This window comes from Hemitrygon akajei, chromosome 9 (assembly GCF_048418815.1).
Source record: "Hemitrygon akajei chromosome 9, sHemAka1.3, whole genome shotgun sequence".
NCBI classification, from domain to species: Eukaryota; Metazoa; Chordata; class Chondrichthyes; order Myliobatiformes; family Dasyatidae; genus Hemitrygon; species Hemitrygon akajei.
In genome coordinates, this window is record NC_133132.1 from 35,472,808 (window position 1) to 35,487,681 (window position 14,874).

Consider the following 14,874-nt stretch of genomic DNA (forward strand, 5'->3'; position numbering starts at 1 on the left):
TTTACCTTCTGCCAGTCAGCCAATCTTCTATCCATGGTAGCTTCTTTCCTGTGATTCCATGGGCTCTTATCTTGTAAAGCAGCCTCATGTGTGTCACCTGGTCAAATGCCTGTGAAGATCCAAGTAACATCCACTGACTCCCCTTTGTCTATCCTGCCTATTATTTCCTCAAAGAGTTCCAACAGATTTATGAGGCATGATTTCCTCTCAGGAAACCATACTGTCTTTGGCCTATTTTATCATATGCCCCACAACCTCATCCTTAATAATGGACCAACATCTCCCCAACCATTGAAGTCAGGCTAACTGGCCTATAATTTTCATCCTTCTGCCTATCTCCCTTCCAGTCCATTGGAACCTTTCCAGAATCTGGTGAGTCTTGAAAGATCATTTCTAATGTTTCCACAATCTCATCTGCTACATCTTTCAGAACCCTGGAGTGTAGTCCATCTGGTTCAGGTGTCTTATTTACCTTCAGAACATTCAGTTTCCTAAGCAACTTCTCAATGTTCATTCCAGCATGTTGGAGGCTAACTGGAGGGATTATTAGGTGTTGCTCCCCCACTCTGAGAGTGGTCTCATTGTGGTAGATGAGGAGGCCATGGAGGACTGACATGTTGGGGTGGAATAGGGATAGGAATTAAAATGGTTGGCCACTGGGACATTCTGCTTATGTTCTGCTTTCAAAGGATTTTTCATGGCTCCTTGTCAAATAATAGCAAACACCCTGGCAGAATTTTTGTGCTTGTTTTTATTACCTCACATTCCCAATCCTTCCAGGACATAATTAGAAACAGAATCAGGTTTAATGTCACTGCACATGTCACGAAATTTGTTGCTTTGTGGCAGCAGAACATTGCAATACATAATAATTTATAAAATTATTTTAAAATGACAATAAGGATGGAGTGGCGAGCACATAGTGATGAGGTATTAACCCATTTAAAAATTATATTCCAAGTCTCTTTAGAAATTGAAATCTGTAAATCCTGTTCCCAGACTTTTTAAAATTTGTCTAAAGGAGCCTCTGTCATTCCCAACAGCATGTATTAAATACTGGATATTGAGCCATTATGAAAAGGTTTCAAATTAGAAATTACATCGATTAAGTTTTTAACAGGACTCATAGGAAATGTATGTAATTGAGATCACAGAAAGTCTCTAATCTCTAGATATCAAAAAAAGTGGGTATTTGTTAAGTTATATTTAACTGACAATTGCTCAAAAGAAGAGAGACTCCCTCCAACAAACAAATCTTGGAAGCATTTAATACCCAATCTATCTCATTCTTTAACAACTACATCGGTCATAGAAGGTTTAAAAAAACAATTAGTAAAAATTGGACTAGAAAGGGAAAATCTCAATAAATCAAAATATTTTCTAAATTGTAACCAGATCCTCAAAGTATGCTTAACTACCAAATTGTCAGTTAGTTTATTTAAAGATAAAGGAAGAGAGGATCCAAGAAGAGAGATAATAGAAAATATCATAACAGGATTAGCTTCCAAAGAGACCCATACTGGATAGTCTTTCTGATTAACATAGTATGACCAGAACGTAAGATTTTGTACATTGACTGCCCAGTAATAGAACCTAAAATTTGGTAAAGCTACAATTTAAAGTGATCCACAGGGCTCACATGTCCAAAGGCAAGCTATTTCATTTTTATGCGGATATATATCCCTGTTGTGATAGATGTAACAATGGAAAAGCTTCACTAATTCATATGTTTTGGACATGTCCGAGTCTTGAAAAATATTGGAGGGAAGTATTCCAAACTTTTTCTGTAATTTTTAAAGTAAATTTTAAGCCTAATCCTTTGACTGCCATGTTTGGTATTGTTGGAGAAAGAGGCATAACTTTGGAGTAATCTGATTTGCATGTATTGGCCTTTATTTCACTCATGGCTAGGAGGGCGGTGTTGCTTAAATGGAAGGAAGTTGCTCCGCCTACTCACACTCAATGGTTACCTGACGTTAGGTCATGCTTAAATTTAGAGAAGATCCGCTGCTCAATTTCTGATTCTAACCAAGACTTTCAAACATTGTGGGGACCATTCTTGAACTATTTTCAAAATCTTTATCTGGCATTAAAGTACAGATGCTGGCTATTAACATAAATCACTATGTGATATGGTTTTTTTTAGAAAACAGCTTTGATCTCGGTAGTGGGTCTAGATTCTTTTTTTTATAATAAAACTAATAAACTGATTATAATAAAACTTACAATTCAATTTAAATCATTTATTTGATTATAAATATGGGGTACCGTGATTATAATAGCATGATTTAAATATAGTGCATTTTGTACTATTCTATCTTTTTTTTCGATTCATAATATGTATCCTCATGAACTCTGTATTTTCCTATGTGAAATTGAATAAAAATATTGGCTGGAAAAATTACAATAAGAAATATATATAAAAATTAAGTAAGTAGTACAAAAAGGGGGAAAATAGTGAGGCAGTGTTCATGGGTTCATTATCCAATCAGAAACCTGATAGTGGAGCGGAAGAAGCTGTTCCTGAAATGTCGAGAGGGAGATTTCAGGCTCTTGTACCTCCTCCTTGATTGTATGAATGAGAAGAGGGCATGTCCTGGGTGATGGGGGTCCTTAATGATGGATGCCACTTTGTTGTGGCATCCCCTTTTGGAGGTGCCCTCGATGCTGGGGAGGCTGATGCCCATGATGGAGCTGGCTGAGTTTTCAACTTTCTGCAGCTTTTTCCGATCTTGTGTCACGGCCCCTCCATGCCAGGTGGCGGTGCATGGAGGCATTGTCACCCGCACTCTGGACAGGTAGTAGAGTCACAGAGTAACGCAAGATGGAAACAGGCCCTTTTTTCCTACTCCCTGAAGCTGAGCTCTGCAATTTTCCTGCTAGTCTCAGTTACCCACGTTTGGCCCATAACCCTCCAGGCCCCTCACCTCCGTGTACCCATCCCGATGCTTCAGAAATGTTGCGATTGTACCCGTCTGAACCCTTACCCTGGGAGCTCATTCCAGATGCTCACTGTCCTCTCTGTAAAGATGTTACCTTTCAGGTCACCAGAGACATCACTCTTCAAAGTCACTAAACTGCATTGCTAATACACTTACAACCATTAATCGTCAGGACTGGAAACGTAGCATGTGGGTAATGTAATAGAGTGTATTTCCTACTTTGATGAGTATTTTTTTTGGTGTTATTTAACTGATGTTTGATACCCTTGTAATTCCAGGCCGTTGTTGTCACCGATGGGGAACGTATTCTGGGTCTAGGTGACCTTGGGAGTTATGGAATGGGCATACCAGTGGGTAAGCTGGCATTGTACACGGCATGTGTCGGAGTGAAACCCCAGCAGTGTTTACCCGTGATGCTAGACGTTGGCACCAACAACGAGGTAAGCAGCAGTTGAGGGATTGCAACGCCATGTTGTTTGTTCTGATGCTAATCTCTCCTTGGCAATGAGGGACAACGATGCTCAAGCATTCGGAATTTGCTATCACACTTGAGATACTGATCTGGAAGCAAGTTTGAATCAATAGCTCAAAGGTTTACTAGTTCAGTTTAATGTCAGAGAATGTATGCAGAATGCAACCTGAAATTTTTACTCTTTGCAGACATTCACAAAGACATGTGACCCTTAGGTTCGGCCAGCTCGTGTTCGTCTAGGGGAAGACGACCTCTGGCCCTGCCAAACTGAGAAATCTCGTTTGTGTGGATGCTGTGTGATGTGTTGCCCGGTTACAAACCCGCACCGCAAAATATCAGACAGTACACCGTACGCAATTTAACGAGTGAACTTTGTAGATTTTACCTGACTATAGGGTTAGTAAAGAAAATAAAAAGTAAAAGGGCCCATTTTAATAAAACAGTCTGGTGTGCACGTTGGAGCTCGTGGTTCCGTCCATCCATCCCCCATCGACCTCCTCCGAGTGTCGCCAACCTTTGGACCCTCGCTCCAAGTCCGCTCCAAGTCCACTCCATCCGGCGGTCTACCAACTCTCTCCACTCATGTCTTCCCTCTTCATCTCTCGCCGACAAAACACCGCAAAATCTCTGCTCTCAGACTCACAAGAAAGAACAACATGCCTCTCATTAGCTAGCATACATTCCAAAGCCCCCGTTATCTCTAGTCATAGCCCAAACATTGCTGCTACAGAGAAACCATTACCGCAGCAGTGGAACATTACAGAGAAGCCATTACATTAGCAGTGAAACCTTACAGTGTGTTACAAACAGAAGGGAACCCCAAAGAATGAATGACAGAAAATCATTAGAACCCCGAAGCCCCCTCTCCCGCATGCAGAAACAGCAGCAAAGCATCAGTCTTTCCCCCATTCCCTCCACACTTATTTCAGCGGGAAGCATCAGCACCCAGTACCAACCAGCAAGCAATGACAAAGCCCTCAAAGAGAGACCATGATCTGATATGCAGTCCAACAGAACTATTGTTCACCCAGTAATTTGACATACCAGTCTCTCTCTCATTTTCCCCCTCTCTCTCCCTCCATCTCTCACTCCCCTCTCTCTCCCTCTCTGTCCCCTCTCTCTTTCCCTTCTCTCTCTCTCTCTCTCTCTCTCTCTCTCTCTCTCTCTCTCTCTCTCTCTCTCTCCCCCCCCCCCCCTCTCTCCCCCTCCCTCCCCCCCCCCCCCCCCGCCTCCCTCCTCGGGACAGAGAGATGCCACCACAGCGAGAGCAGCGATGTTACAGTCTGCCACATCATTTTTATTCTGACTTCCTCCGATTTGAGAATCAACAAGAAACTCTCCCCCACCATCAAGAGAAAGAGAGAGCTATCGCCCCAGTACAAAGGGCTCCGACCGCCTATCTGATGTTCGTGATGTTCCATTCTTCCGTGATGCCTCAGCTGGCAGCACCGGCGGGGTATCACAACCACGGAAGGTGTGCCTCTTTGAGGCGGCATCATTGGGATATCGAGAAATGGCTGGTCGGTGATCTCTGGGAGCAGGAAACACCGGCGTGAAGAATCGCAGTTTGAGTGCAGCTCTCCGACCGTACCCCATCCACCTTGTAAAGGAAAGGAGAGACATTAAAGAGAAGAAATTAAAGCTGTTTCACAGATGAGCTCGAAGAAGCTGCCCTGTGGCTACATCTTAGATCCACTAAATCAAACCAGTTTAGTTGTGGAAAAGAAATTCCAATAATTAAATCCATAATAAGAGGAAGGGTGGTGAGGCTTCAGAGAGGGTGCAGGAGGTTTACCAGGATGCTGTCTGGATGAGAAGGAACGTGCTATAATGGACAAACTTGGGTTGATTTCTCTGGAACGGCGGAGGCTGGGGGAGATCTGATCGAGGTTTATAAAACTATGAGAGGCATAGACAAAGTAGACAGACAGTATCCTTCTCCCAGGGTTGAAATGTCTAATACCAGAGGGCATGCTTTTAAGGTGAGAGCGGGTAATTTCAAAGGAGGTGTGAGGGGCAAGGATGGGTGTCTGGCTTGGGGTGGTGGTAAAGGCAGCTACACTGGGGACTTTTAAGAGATGTCTAGATAGGCACATAAGAATGAGGAAAATGGAGGGATATAGACATTGTGTCAGCAGAAGGGATTAGTTCAGTTGTCCAATTAATTACTCATTTACTTGGATCGGCACAATATTGTGGGCCAAAGGGCTTGTTTCTGTGCCAAATTGCTCTATGTTCTAATAAGAAGCAAATATCCATATTTATACATTGTATGGTGACCTTCCGATTATTAGCCGGTTGTAAAATCTCTCGTAGCTCATGGATGTCCTTCATGGAAAGACATCTACTGCGGTTCCCTGATTTGGCCTGCAAGTGACACTGGACCTACAACACTGACTTAATATCAACTAGGCTTAGAATGCCATTCAAGGGCCATTTAGTCAAAGTCAAAGTGGATTTATTAGCAACGTACTTATGTCACAATATATAACCCTGAGACTCATTTTCTTGTGGGCATTTACACAAAAATAAACTAGCCCACTAACTCACTCCTCCACCCCCTTAATGACCACTATGTTTTTCATTTTCTGTCAGAGTGCCTAGCGTCTCTTTATGGACAGTCAATCTATGTATATAAACTATCGTATCCATTTATATTTATTGTGATCTTTTAAAATCTTATTGTGTTTTTCGTGCTGCATCAGATCTGAAGTAGCAATTATTTTGTTCTCCTTTACACATGTACACTGGAAATGATATTAAACAATCTTGAATCTTGAATATTGAAATATAATGGAATTTATGAAAAAACTATACATAAGCAAAGACTGACAAACAGCCAATGTGCAGAAGAAGGCAAACTGTGCAAATAAAAATGAGATATGTATATTTTTACGTACTCATGTCAGCTCCATGTGTAGGTTTTCCTAAATGACACAGCAAAGGCATTTTAAGTTTAAAAAAAAACAGCAACAACTCCTTTACTGTCAAACAAACACTGAACATAAAGGGCGGTAAAAAAATTTCACATCATTATGTCAGACCAGCCTCTTAAAGTGAAGTGAATAATTGGTGGTTGTGAATTATGTATGTTTCCCCCAATTACATTACCCCACTAAGCACATCTTTCCCTCTCTACCCCTCTCCGCTTTTCGCAGGGATCATTCCCTTCGCGACTGCCTGGTCCACACGTCTCTCCCCACAGATCTCCCACCTGGCACTTATCCCTGCAAGTGTAAGTGCTTCACCTGTCCCTACCCCTCCTCTCTTACCTCCATTCAGGGCCCCAAACAGTCCTTCCAGGTGAGGCAACACTTCATGTTGGGGTCATCTATTGCATCCGGTGCTCCCGGAGCGGCCTCCTCTGCATCGGCGAGACCCAACGCAGATTGGGGGACCGCTTCGTCGAGCACCTCTGCTCCGTCCGCCACAACAGACAGGATCTCCCGGTTGCCACTGCCATGATGAGGCCAAACTCAGGTTGGAGGAGCAACACCTCATATACCGTCTGGGTAGCCTCCAGCCTGGTGGTACGAACATTGAATTCTCCATCTTCCGGTAATTCCCTCCCTCTCCCTTCCCCTATCACACTTTCACTCTGCCTCCTCTTCCAGCTGCCTATCACCTCTCTCATGATAATACCTTCTTCTACTACACATAATGCTTTCCCCTTACATTCGTTTCAATGGATGCTGCCCGACCTGCTGAGTTCCTCCAGCTTGTTTGTACTCATATGAAACTATAAGTAGTGCTGAAAGTATGATTCAGAATGCTGGCCTAACCAGTGGAAACGAGAGCCTTCTATGAATCAATCAATAAAAATGTGCAAACACAAGACAGCACAGACACTGGAATCTGGGATGTGTTGGATATCTTTTTTTTTATTTGTCCAGAAGTTTGCTGGGACAGAGATTTGTCTGAGATTGATATGACCTTACACGTGCCCATCCAAATAAAGATCCCTACATTCTTGAACAGTAACAATGCTGACATTGTTACGGATAAACTGCAAAGCTTCAATTCTTATTATTTACAATGTAGCGGCTTCTCGCAGCGGAGTTCCGCTGCAGATCATGCAGTGCAAAACAAGCCGGTATGTGAAATGCTGGAGGAACTCAGCAGGTCAGACAGATAGCAGCTAATGATGGGAGAAATCAGTCAACAACTCGGGCCAAGATCCCTCATCAGGACTCAGATTCTGGTCTTGATTCGAAAATTTGACGAAGGGTCTCGGTATTTTGTTCTGGATTTCCAGCATCTGCAGAATCTCAAAGGTTCAAACTACATCTATTGTCAAAGTATCTATGCAGTATGCAACACTGAAATTCACCTTCTCCACAGTCACAAGGTAAAGAAACATCGAGCTAACCCATTCAAAGAAAAACATCCAAAATCAAACCCCCCCCCAGTGCAAAAAAAATCGCGCACACGGCAACAGAAAGAGTAAAAGCAGAAAGGAAGCGCGAAAACATAAAATGAAAAAACGTATATCAGTTCAGTTCAGCTCGGACCATCCTGAAACAACTGCCCAAGTGTATTAACAAAAAAAGAGGGACCAGAACTAGAGCTAGAGAAAAGACACATAAGAAAGCTGAATTAGAGTCTAAATGTACAATCCACGTCGGTTAAACCGTGCTCCAGCACCATCCGCCGAGCGAGGGAGATCGTTTGAACGCAAGGACCTTCCCTCTGGGCCAGCGAGCAAGAGAGAGCGAGAGGCCGCCACACGCAGGCAGGTACCTTCTGCGGCAGCGGCGAGCGGGAGGCTGGTAGACGCACTGGGCGCACGCTTTGATGGCTTGAATCTTCCTCAGTGGTGAGATCAGTGTGAGATGGAGTGGATCCTGGGCCTGTGCCCTGGCTTCTGGCTTCCTGGCCTCCATGCCGCATGCTTTGGTCGCAGCCTTGAGGGACGCCCTCCGAGACAGCAAAGCGCCAGATTGCCTGATTGGCCTGAAATCCCGCTGCCAGAATGTAGATTACGGGCTCACACAGAGGCAGAAGCAAATTTGAAGTAAAAAGAAGTGAAAGAGGTTGCTTTGTGTCACGTCCTGAGGGCTCGCCTTTGGTGGCGTTGTTCGCTGGGGCCATCTCCTGTGTTTGTGGAGGCACGGGGGGTGGTTGACAGAATCCTTACCACAAGAGACTGAAAGTAACAACAGAAGACTGGTGTAACACATACAAAATGTTGAAAGCACCCAGTAGGTCAGGCAGCATCTACGGAAAGGAATAAACAACCGATTTTTCAGGCTGAGACCCTTCATCAGCACTCACCTTGTGTTTATAAGAAGATTGGAAATGGCTGTACCCCCTTTTGAGGCTCTTCCATTGTTCAATAAGGTGAACAAGTTACCTTTTAAGGTAACTACGATCTACTTAAATTTAACCTTCTTTCTCCGCTCCTCAAGCTGCCAGCAGAACCCCTCCGGCATTAACTCCACCACTAAAAAGCTGCAGAAAGTTTGAAGGAATTGTTTTATGCTTTTGCAGGAGGTGCATTTGAGAGCATTGACTGGTGCATTGTTGACTTACATAAAGTCATTTAAAAGTTCAAAAGTAAATTTATCATCAAGGTGCGTATTGTATATGTCACCATATACTACCCGAGGTTAATTTTCTTGCAGTGGAACAAAGAAATACAATAGGATCAATGAAAAACTACACACAAGCAAAGACTGAGAAGCAACCAATGAATGTATAATAGAAAAAGAAACCCATGGCCACCTGGATTTCCTCCGGATGCTCCACTTTCTTCCCACATTCCAAAGACGTACGGCTAAGGGTTAGTGAGTTGAGGGCACGCTACGGTGGCTCCAGAAGCGTGGCGACATCTGCGGGCTGCCCCCAGCACATCCTCGAGCTGTGTTGGTCATTGACACAAATGACACGTTTCACTGTATGTTTCAATGAAAGTGGGACGGATAAAAGCTTCAATCTTTGATAATGGTTTGGAATATTATGAGCAGCTCTGGTCAACCCATTACAAGCAGAATGGAGGCACTTTGGAGAGGGTGTAAGAAGAGGATTACCAGGATGCTGCCTAGGTCAGAGGGCATTACCTGCAAAGGTAGCTGGATAACCTTTCTGTGTTTTCTCTGCAGTATCCACGGAGGTTTGTATGAGAAGCATAGGTATGATAGAATAATTTTCCCAGGTTGGAAATATTGAATATTAGAGGGCAGAGCTTCAAGTGAGAGGGGGAAATCTTTAAGGAGCAATAACGGAAGAACTCAGTGGATTGTGAGGAACCTGTTGGGAGGGCAGCAATCGTCCCTGGCTTGGGTCAATACCATGCATGAGTCCTGACGGAGGTGTTCTCAATGAACACACTCCCCCCCTCGCAGATGCTGTTCGACTTGTTGAGTTCCTCTAGCTGATTACTTGTTACTCCAGTTCCAGCATCTGCCGTTTCTTGCATTGCCTAAGTTTAAATGAGATGGGTGGGTTAAGTATTATTTTTACCCTGTCAGAGGGTGGCTGTGGAAGTAGACGTGATGGCGTGTTTAAGAAATATTTAGACAGGCACAAAATGGAGGGACGCAGATTAAGGTTCAAGATTAAAGTTTCCAGTGCACATATGCAAAGGAAAATGAAATAGTTGTTACTCTGGATCCAGTGCAGCACAAAAAAAACATATGGGATGAAGAACACAATAAATATAAATACATAAGATAGCTTATATACATAGATCAATTGTATGTCCATAAAGTGACGCCAGATATGCGAGTGCCAGTACACAAGGTGACCGACAGGAAACAATAAAGTAGTGGTGGTTGGAGGTGTGGAGGGGTGAGTGAGTGGGTGGAGGTGTTTAATGAAACCCGTAACACATTTTATTGAGCTCCAAAACCTAAACACAAAATAGCACTAAAAATCTTTACGTCATCACTTCAAACCAGCCTCTTAAAGTGAAACCCGAACTCAATGCCGGTGGTTGTGAGCGATGTACATTTCTCCCTATTACGTTGCCCTACAAAGTAATTTTTTGAGTCTGGTGGTCCTGGTGTGGATGCTACGTAGCCTCCTCCCTGACGGCAATGGGACAAAGTGCCCATGAGCAGGGTGGGTCGGATCCTCCCTGATGTTACTGACACTTTTCTGGCATCTTTCTGTGTATGTGTCATTGATGGCAGGTAGGCTGGTGCCAGTGATGTGTCGGGCAGTTTCCTCTACCTGTTCACCGCAGTGCAGTTTCCATACCATGCACTGATGCAGCTCGTGTGAAGGTTCTCTACTTTCTCTATGTGAATGTAGTTTTTAGTCTTACATTTACTCCTGAAAGGCAAAGAGGTTTAATTTAATTTGGCTTCACGGCTAGCAGAGTCATTCTGGTCAAAGGCCCTATACCTGGGTTATATTCTCTGTTGAAATTCATTTCTCTTCTCTCAGCTTCACACGTTGTTATAAAATTAACTATGACTGCATTTCCCAATGAAGTTAAATTACATTAATTTAGGTGAAGTATTTGTGCGCATTTAAACAAAATACTTAAACAGCTTTACTTCTGAGTCATGGTCTAACACTAAAGTCTTTAAGAAGCAGCAACTAGATATTTCCCCCACAAATTCCAGGGAAGTCCACCCACACCACTTGTTACTCATTCACATCTGACTTGGCAAAGCCTTTGAATGTTTCTCCATTACGCAATTCATTTCATTAGATATCCCTGCACAAGTCCAATCTCTTCCCATGCTTCTGTTTGCTATCATTACAAGAGATTTTACAATTACTAAGCAATCTGCTCTCAAGGAAATTTGCCAGCTATTCATCATTTTCTTTGCAATAAGGAGGCAATGTAATATTAAAAACTCTGGCATCCTGGCAGCTAATGCAAAGACTTGTTGGCCTAATCAAGATTTTTTTTATTTTTCCATCTCTTTCCACCCCCACCCCTTAGAATGATCTGAGTACATCTTTCATGGAGTGAAGTACAACAATTAGCATACTTTTCCAATTATTCGGAAAGTTATTTGGGTGGAGGAAGTCAAAACAAAGGTTGATAAGTTCAAAACCAACAGACAGCTTTTGTTCTGTGTGAAGAACATACATCAGTACAGGCAAAGCAGTCCATTATACCTAATGTATATAAGAAGGTCAGTGAGTGTAGGCATGAACTTACTTATGACATTTCAGAATGCATTCAAACATACTTGGTGTAGCTGTACATGGCATGATTCTTGAGTAAGAACAAATATTAAAGAGAACAAAAATTATTAGGTTGAATCATAAGATATTAAACAAAAACTCAAGATGACTTTTTTTCAAAAAGATCAGGGAATTGAAGGCTACGGGGAACTCAAAGTTCGAAATAAATTTACTATCAAAGTACGCGTACAGAATGTCCCCGTGTACTACCCTGAGTTTCATTTCCTTGCAGGCATTCAAAGTAGAACAATGAAATACAATAGAATCTACTATTGTAATGAGAGCTACTTGGTACTGCCTTAGTAAAGCAGCCAGTGTAATCAAAACACCTCCCACTTCAGACATTCCCTCTTCTCCTGTCTCCCATCGGGCAGAAAATTCAGAAACACGTCCCACCAGCACAGCATCTATCCCACTGTTGTCAGTCCTTTGAGTGGACCTCTCGTATGATAAGGTGGACTCCTGACCTCACGATCCACCTGGTAATGATCTCGCACCTTACAGGCTGCCTGCACTGTACAGTAAATGTTAACTTTACTCTGCACTCTGTCACTTTTTTATCCAGTACTTCCTCAGTGCACCTTGTAATGCTCTGATCTGCATGAGAAGCATGCAAGACAAGACACCCTTCCACGTACTTACCCAAACTCCTCCTAAATGGACGAGCCTGCACCACTTCCACTGGCAGCCAGCTCAACACTCGCAGCAGTCGCTGAGTGAAGAAGATCCCCCCCCAGGTTCCTGTTAGGAGAATTAGGATGGAGGTGAGGAGAAACTGATTTTCCCAGTGTGCAGGGAATCTGGAATTATTTGTCCAGGGAAGCAGTAGAGGTGACCTCATTAAACATATTTAGGACACTGGTGGTAGCTTTTTTGCACAGCGAAGTAATTAAGTGTTAAAGAGAAAAGGCAGGCAGGTGGGGTGGAGTCCATGATATTGAATGGTGGAGCAGGTTCGATCGGCCAGATGGCCGACTCCTGCTCCTAGCTCTTGTGTTCAGTCTGCTGAAAGGACTCGGTGGATTGAGAAGCATCTGGAGGAGGAAATGGCACTTTCTACATTTTAGATTAGATTAGATTAAACTTTATTGTCACTGTGCCGAGTACAGGTACAAAGCCAAGTGAAATGCAAAGAATAGTGTTATTTACAAAATAACTGTGAATAAAAAGTAAGTGCTACAGCACACAAATATAAAAGTACTGAGACAGTACAATATGGGTGCAATACTGCTTAGCGCTGTGATGAGAGGTTCAGCAGGGTCACAGCCTCAGGGAAGAAGCTCTTCCTATGCCTGCTGGTGTGGGAGCGGAGGCTCCTGTAGTGCCTACCGGATGGGAGGAGAGTAAAAAGTCCACGGTTAGGGGGAGATGCATCCTTGATAATGCTTTTCACCCTGCCCAGGCAGCGTTTATGGTAGATGTTCTCAATGGTGGGTAATTGGGTGCCGATAATCCACTGGGCAGTTTTCACCACACGCTGGAGTGCTTTGCGGTCTGATACGGGACAATTGGCAAACCACACTGAGATGCAGTTGGTGAGTATGCTCTCAATGGTACAGCGGTAAAAGTCCATCAGTATCCTGGGACAGAGGTGAGTTTTCTTGATTCTCTGCAGGAAATAAAGGCGCTGTTGTGTCTTTTTGATCAGGCTTGAGGAGTTCAGGGACCAGGTGAGATCCTCGGAAATGTGGACGCCAAGGAATTTGAAGCTTGATACATGCTCCACTACAGCTCCATTGATGTACATGGGGATGTGAGTGTGGCTCCTAGCATGCCTGAAGTCCACAACGATCTCCTTGGTCTTCTGTTTGTTAAGGGCCAGGTTGTTGTCAGCACACCATGCAGCCAGGTGCTGGACCTCATCTCTGTAGGCCGTCTTGTCATCCCCTCTGATCAGACCAACCACCGTGGTGTCGTTTGCGAACTTGATTTTGGAGCTAGAACCATGTACAGGAATGCAGTCATATGTGAAAAGTGAGTACAAAAGGGGGATCATAACCCTACATAAGGACTGAGATTGAAAAGGTGAGATAATCTGAGATGTCCTTTCATGGAGGCATAGAGTACTACAGCACAGAAACAGGCCCTTCAGCCCATCTAGTCCATGCCCAACTCATGTACTGCCTAGTACCATTAAACAGCACCTGGACCATAACCCTCGATGCCACTACAATCCATACAAATCAAAATTTCTCTTAAATGTTGAAATTAATTCTGCATCAACCACTCCATCGGCAGTTCGCTGCACTCTCTTACCACCCTCTGAGTGAAGAAGTTCTCCCTCATGTTCCCGTTAAATATTTCACCCTTCACCCTTAACCCATGACCTCTAGTTCCAGCCTCACCCAACCTCAGCGAAAGCCTGCTTACATTTATCTCATCTATATCCCATGATCTTGTATCTTTCTATCAAATCTCCCTTCATTCTCTTTCCTCCGACAGATGCCACTGGACCCGCTGAGTTCTTCCAGCAAATTGTTTGTTGCATCAAATTCCAGTCTCTGCTATCCCTTCCGTCTCTCTGGATTGAGATGATTGTCACTCAGGAAGCACAAATTTATTGATTAATAATCCCAGGAAGTTCCTTCTGACAATCAGTGAATACAGCAGTTGTTATCACTTTCTACCAAATACAAATCTCAGTTCAATTAACTTCATAAATCAAGTTGTCTCTAAATGGAATTTACTGCAAAAATGACCATCAAACTGGCAAAAATGGAATGGTACCAGACTTCCCTACATTTTGCACGGCTTTTCCTTAAGCAGATTTTTTGTCTGCAGTGGACTTTCTGTGCATGTTACATTTCATTTCTCGGTATCTCAGAGTGATGTAATGTTTAGGGTACTGCGGTAGCTTAGCAGTTAGTGCGATGCTGGTATATCTCAGGGTACTGTGGAGTCGGAGTTCAATTCCAGCTACACCTGTAAGGAATTTGTACCCTCTCCCTGTGTATATGTGGGTTTCCTCCTGATACTCTGGTTTCCTCCCACAATCCGAAGACGTACCGGTCAGTAGGTTAGATTCAAAGTTTCAAAGAACATTTACTATAAAAGTATCTATGCATATACAACCCTGAGATTCGTCCTTCCCGCAGACAGCCACAAAACAAAGAGAACCATGGAACCCGAACGTCGAAAAGCATCAAACCCCCAATGTGCAAAAAAGAGGCCAAATCGTGCAAACGGCAAAAAATGAGTGAAAAGACAGAATGACACAAGGTCATCAACACAGTCCAGGAACGTTCAGTTTCAGCTCAGTTCAGTCTAAACAAGCACTGCGTTGCTTGTTGACAGCAGGCCGCGGAGCCCTGTCCT

At 43.5% G+C, this 14,874-nt stretch overlaps 1 protein-coding gene across 1 annotated transcript in view; it reads left to right on the top strand.

Annotated features, from left to right (window-relative positions):
• The window catches only part of me1 (malic enzyme 1, NADP(+)-dependent, cytosolic), a 404,589-nt gene that overhangs the window by 182,830 nt on the left and 206,885 nt on the right, over window positions 1–14,874 (top strand). Inside the window, exon 5 of the mRNA XM_073055771.1 lies at window positions 3,221–3,382. Coding sequence (XP_072911872.1) covers window positions 3,221–3,382 — 162 coding nt within the window. The remainder of the gene's footprint in view (window positions 1–3,220; window positions 3,383–14,874) is intronic.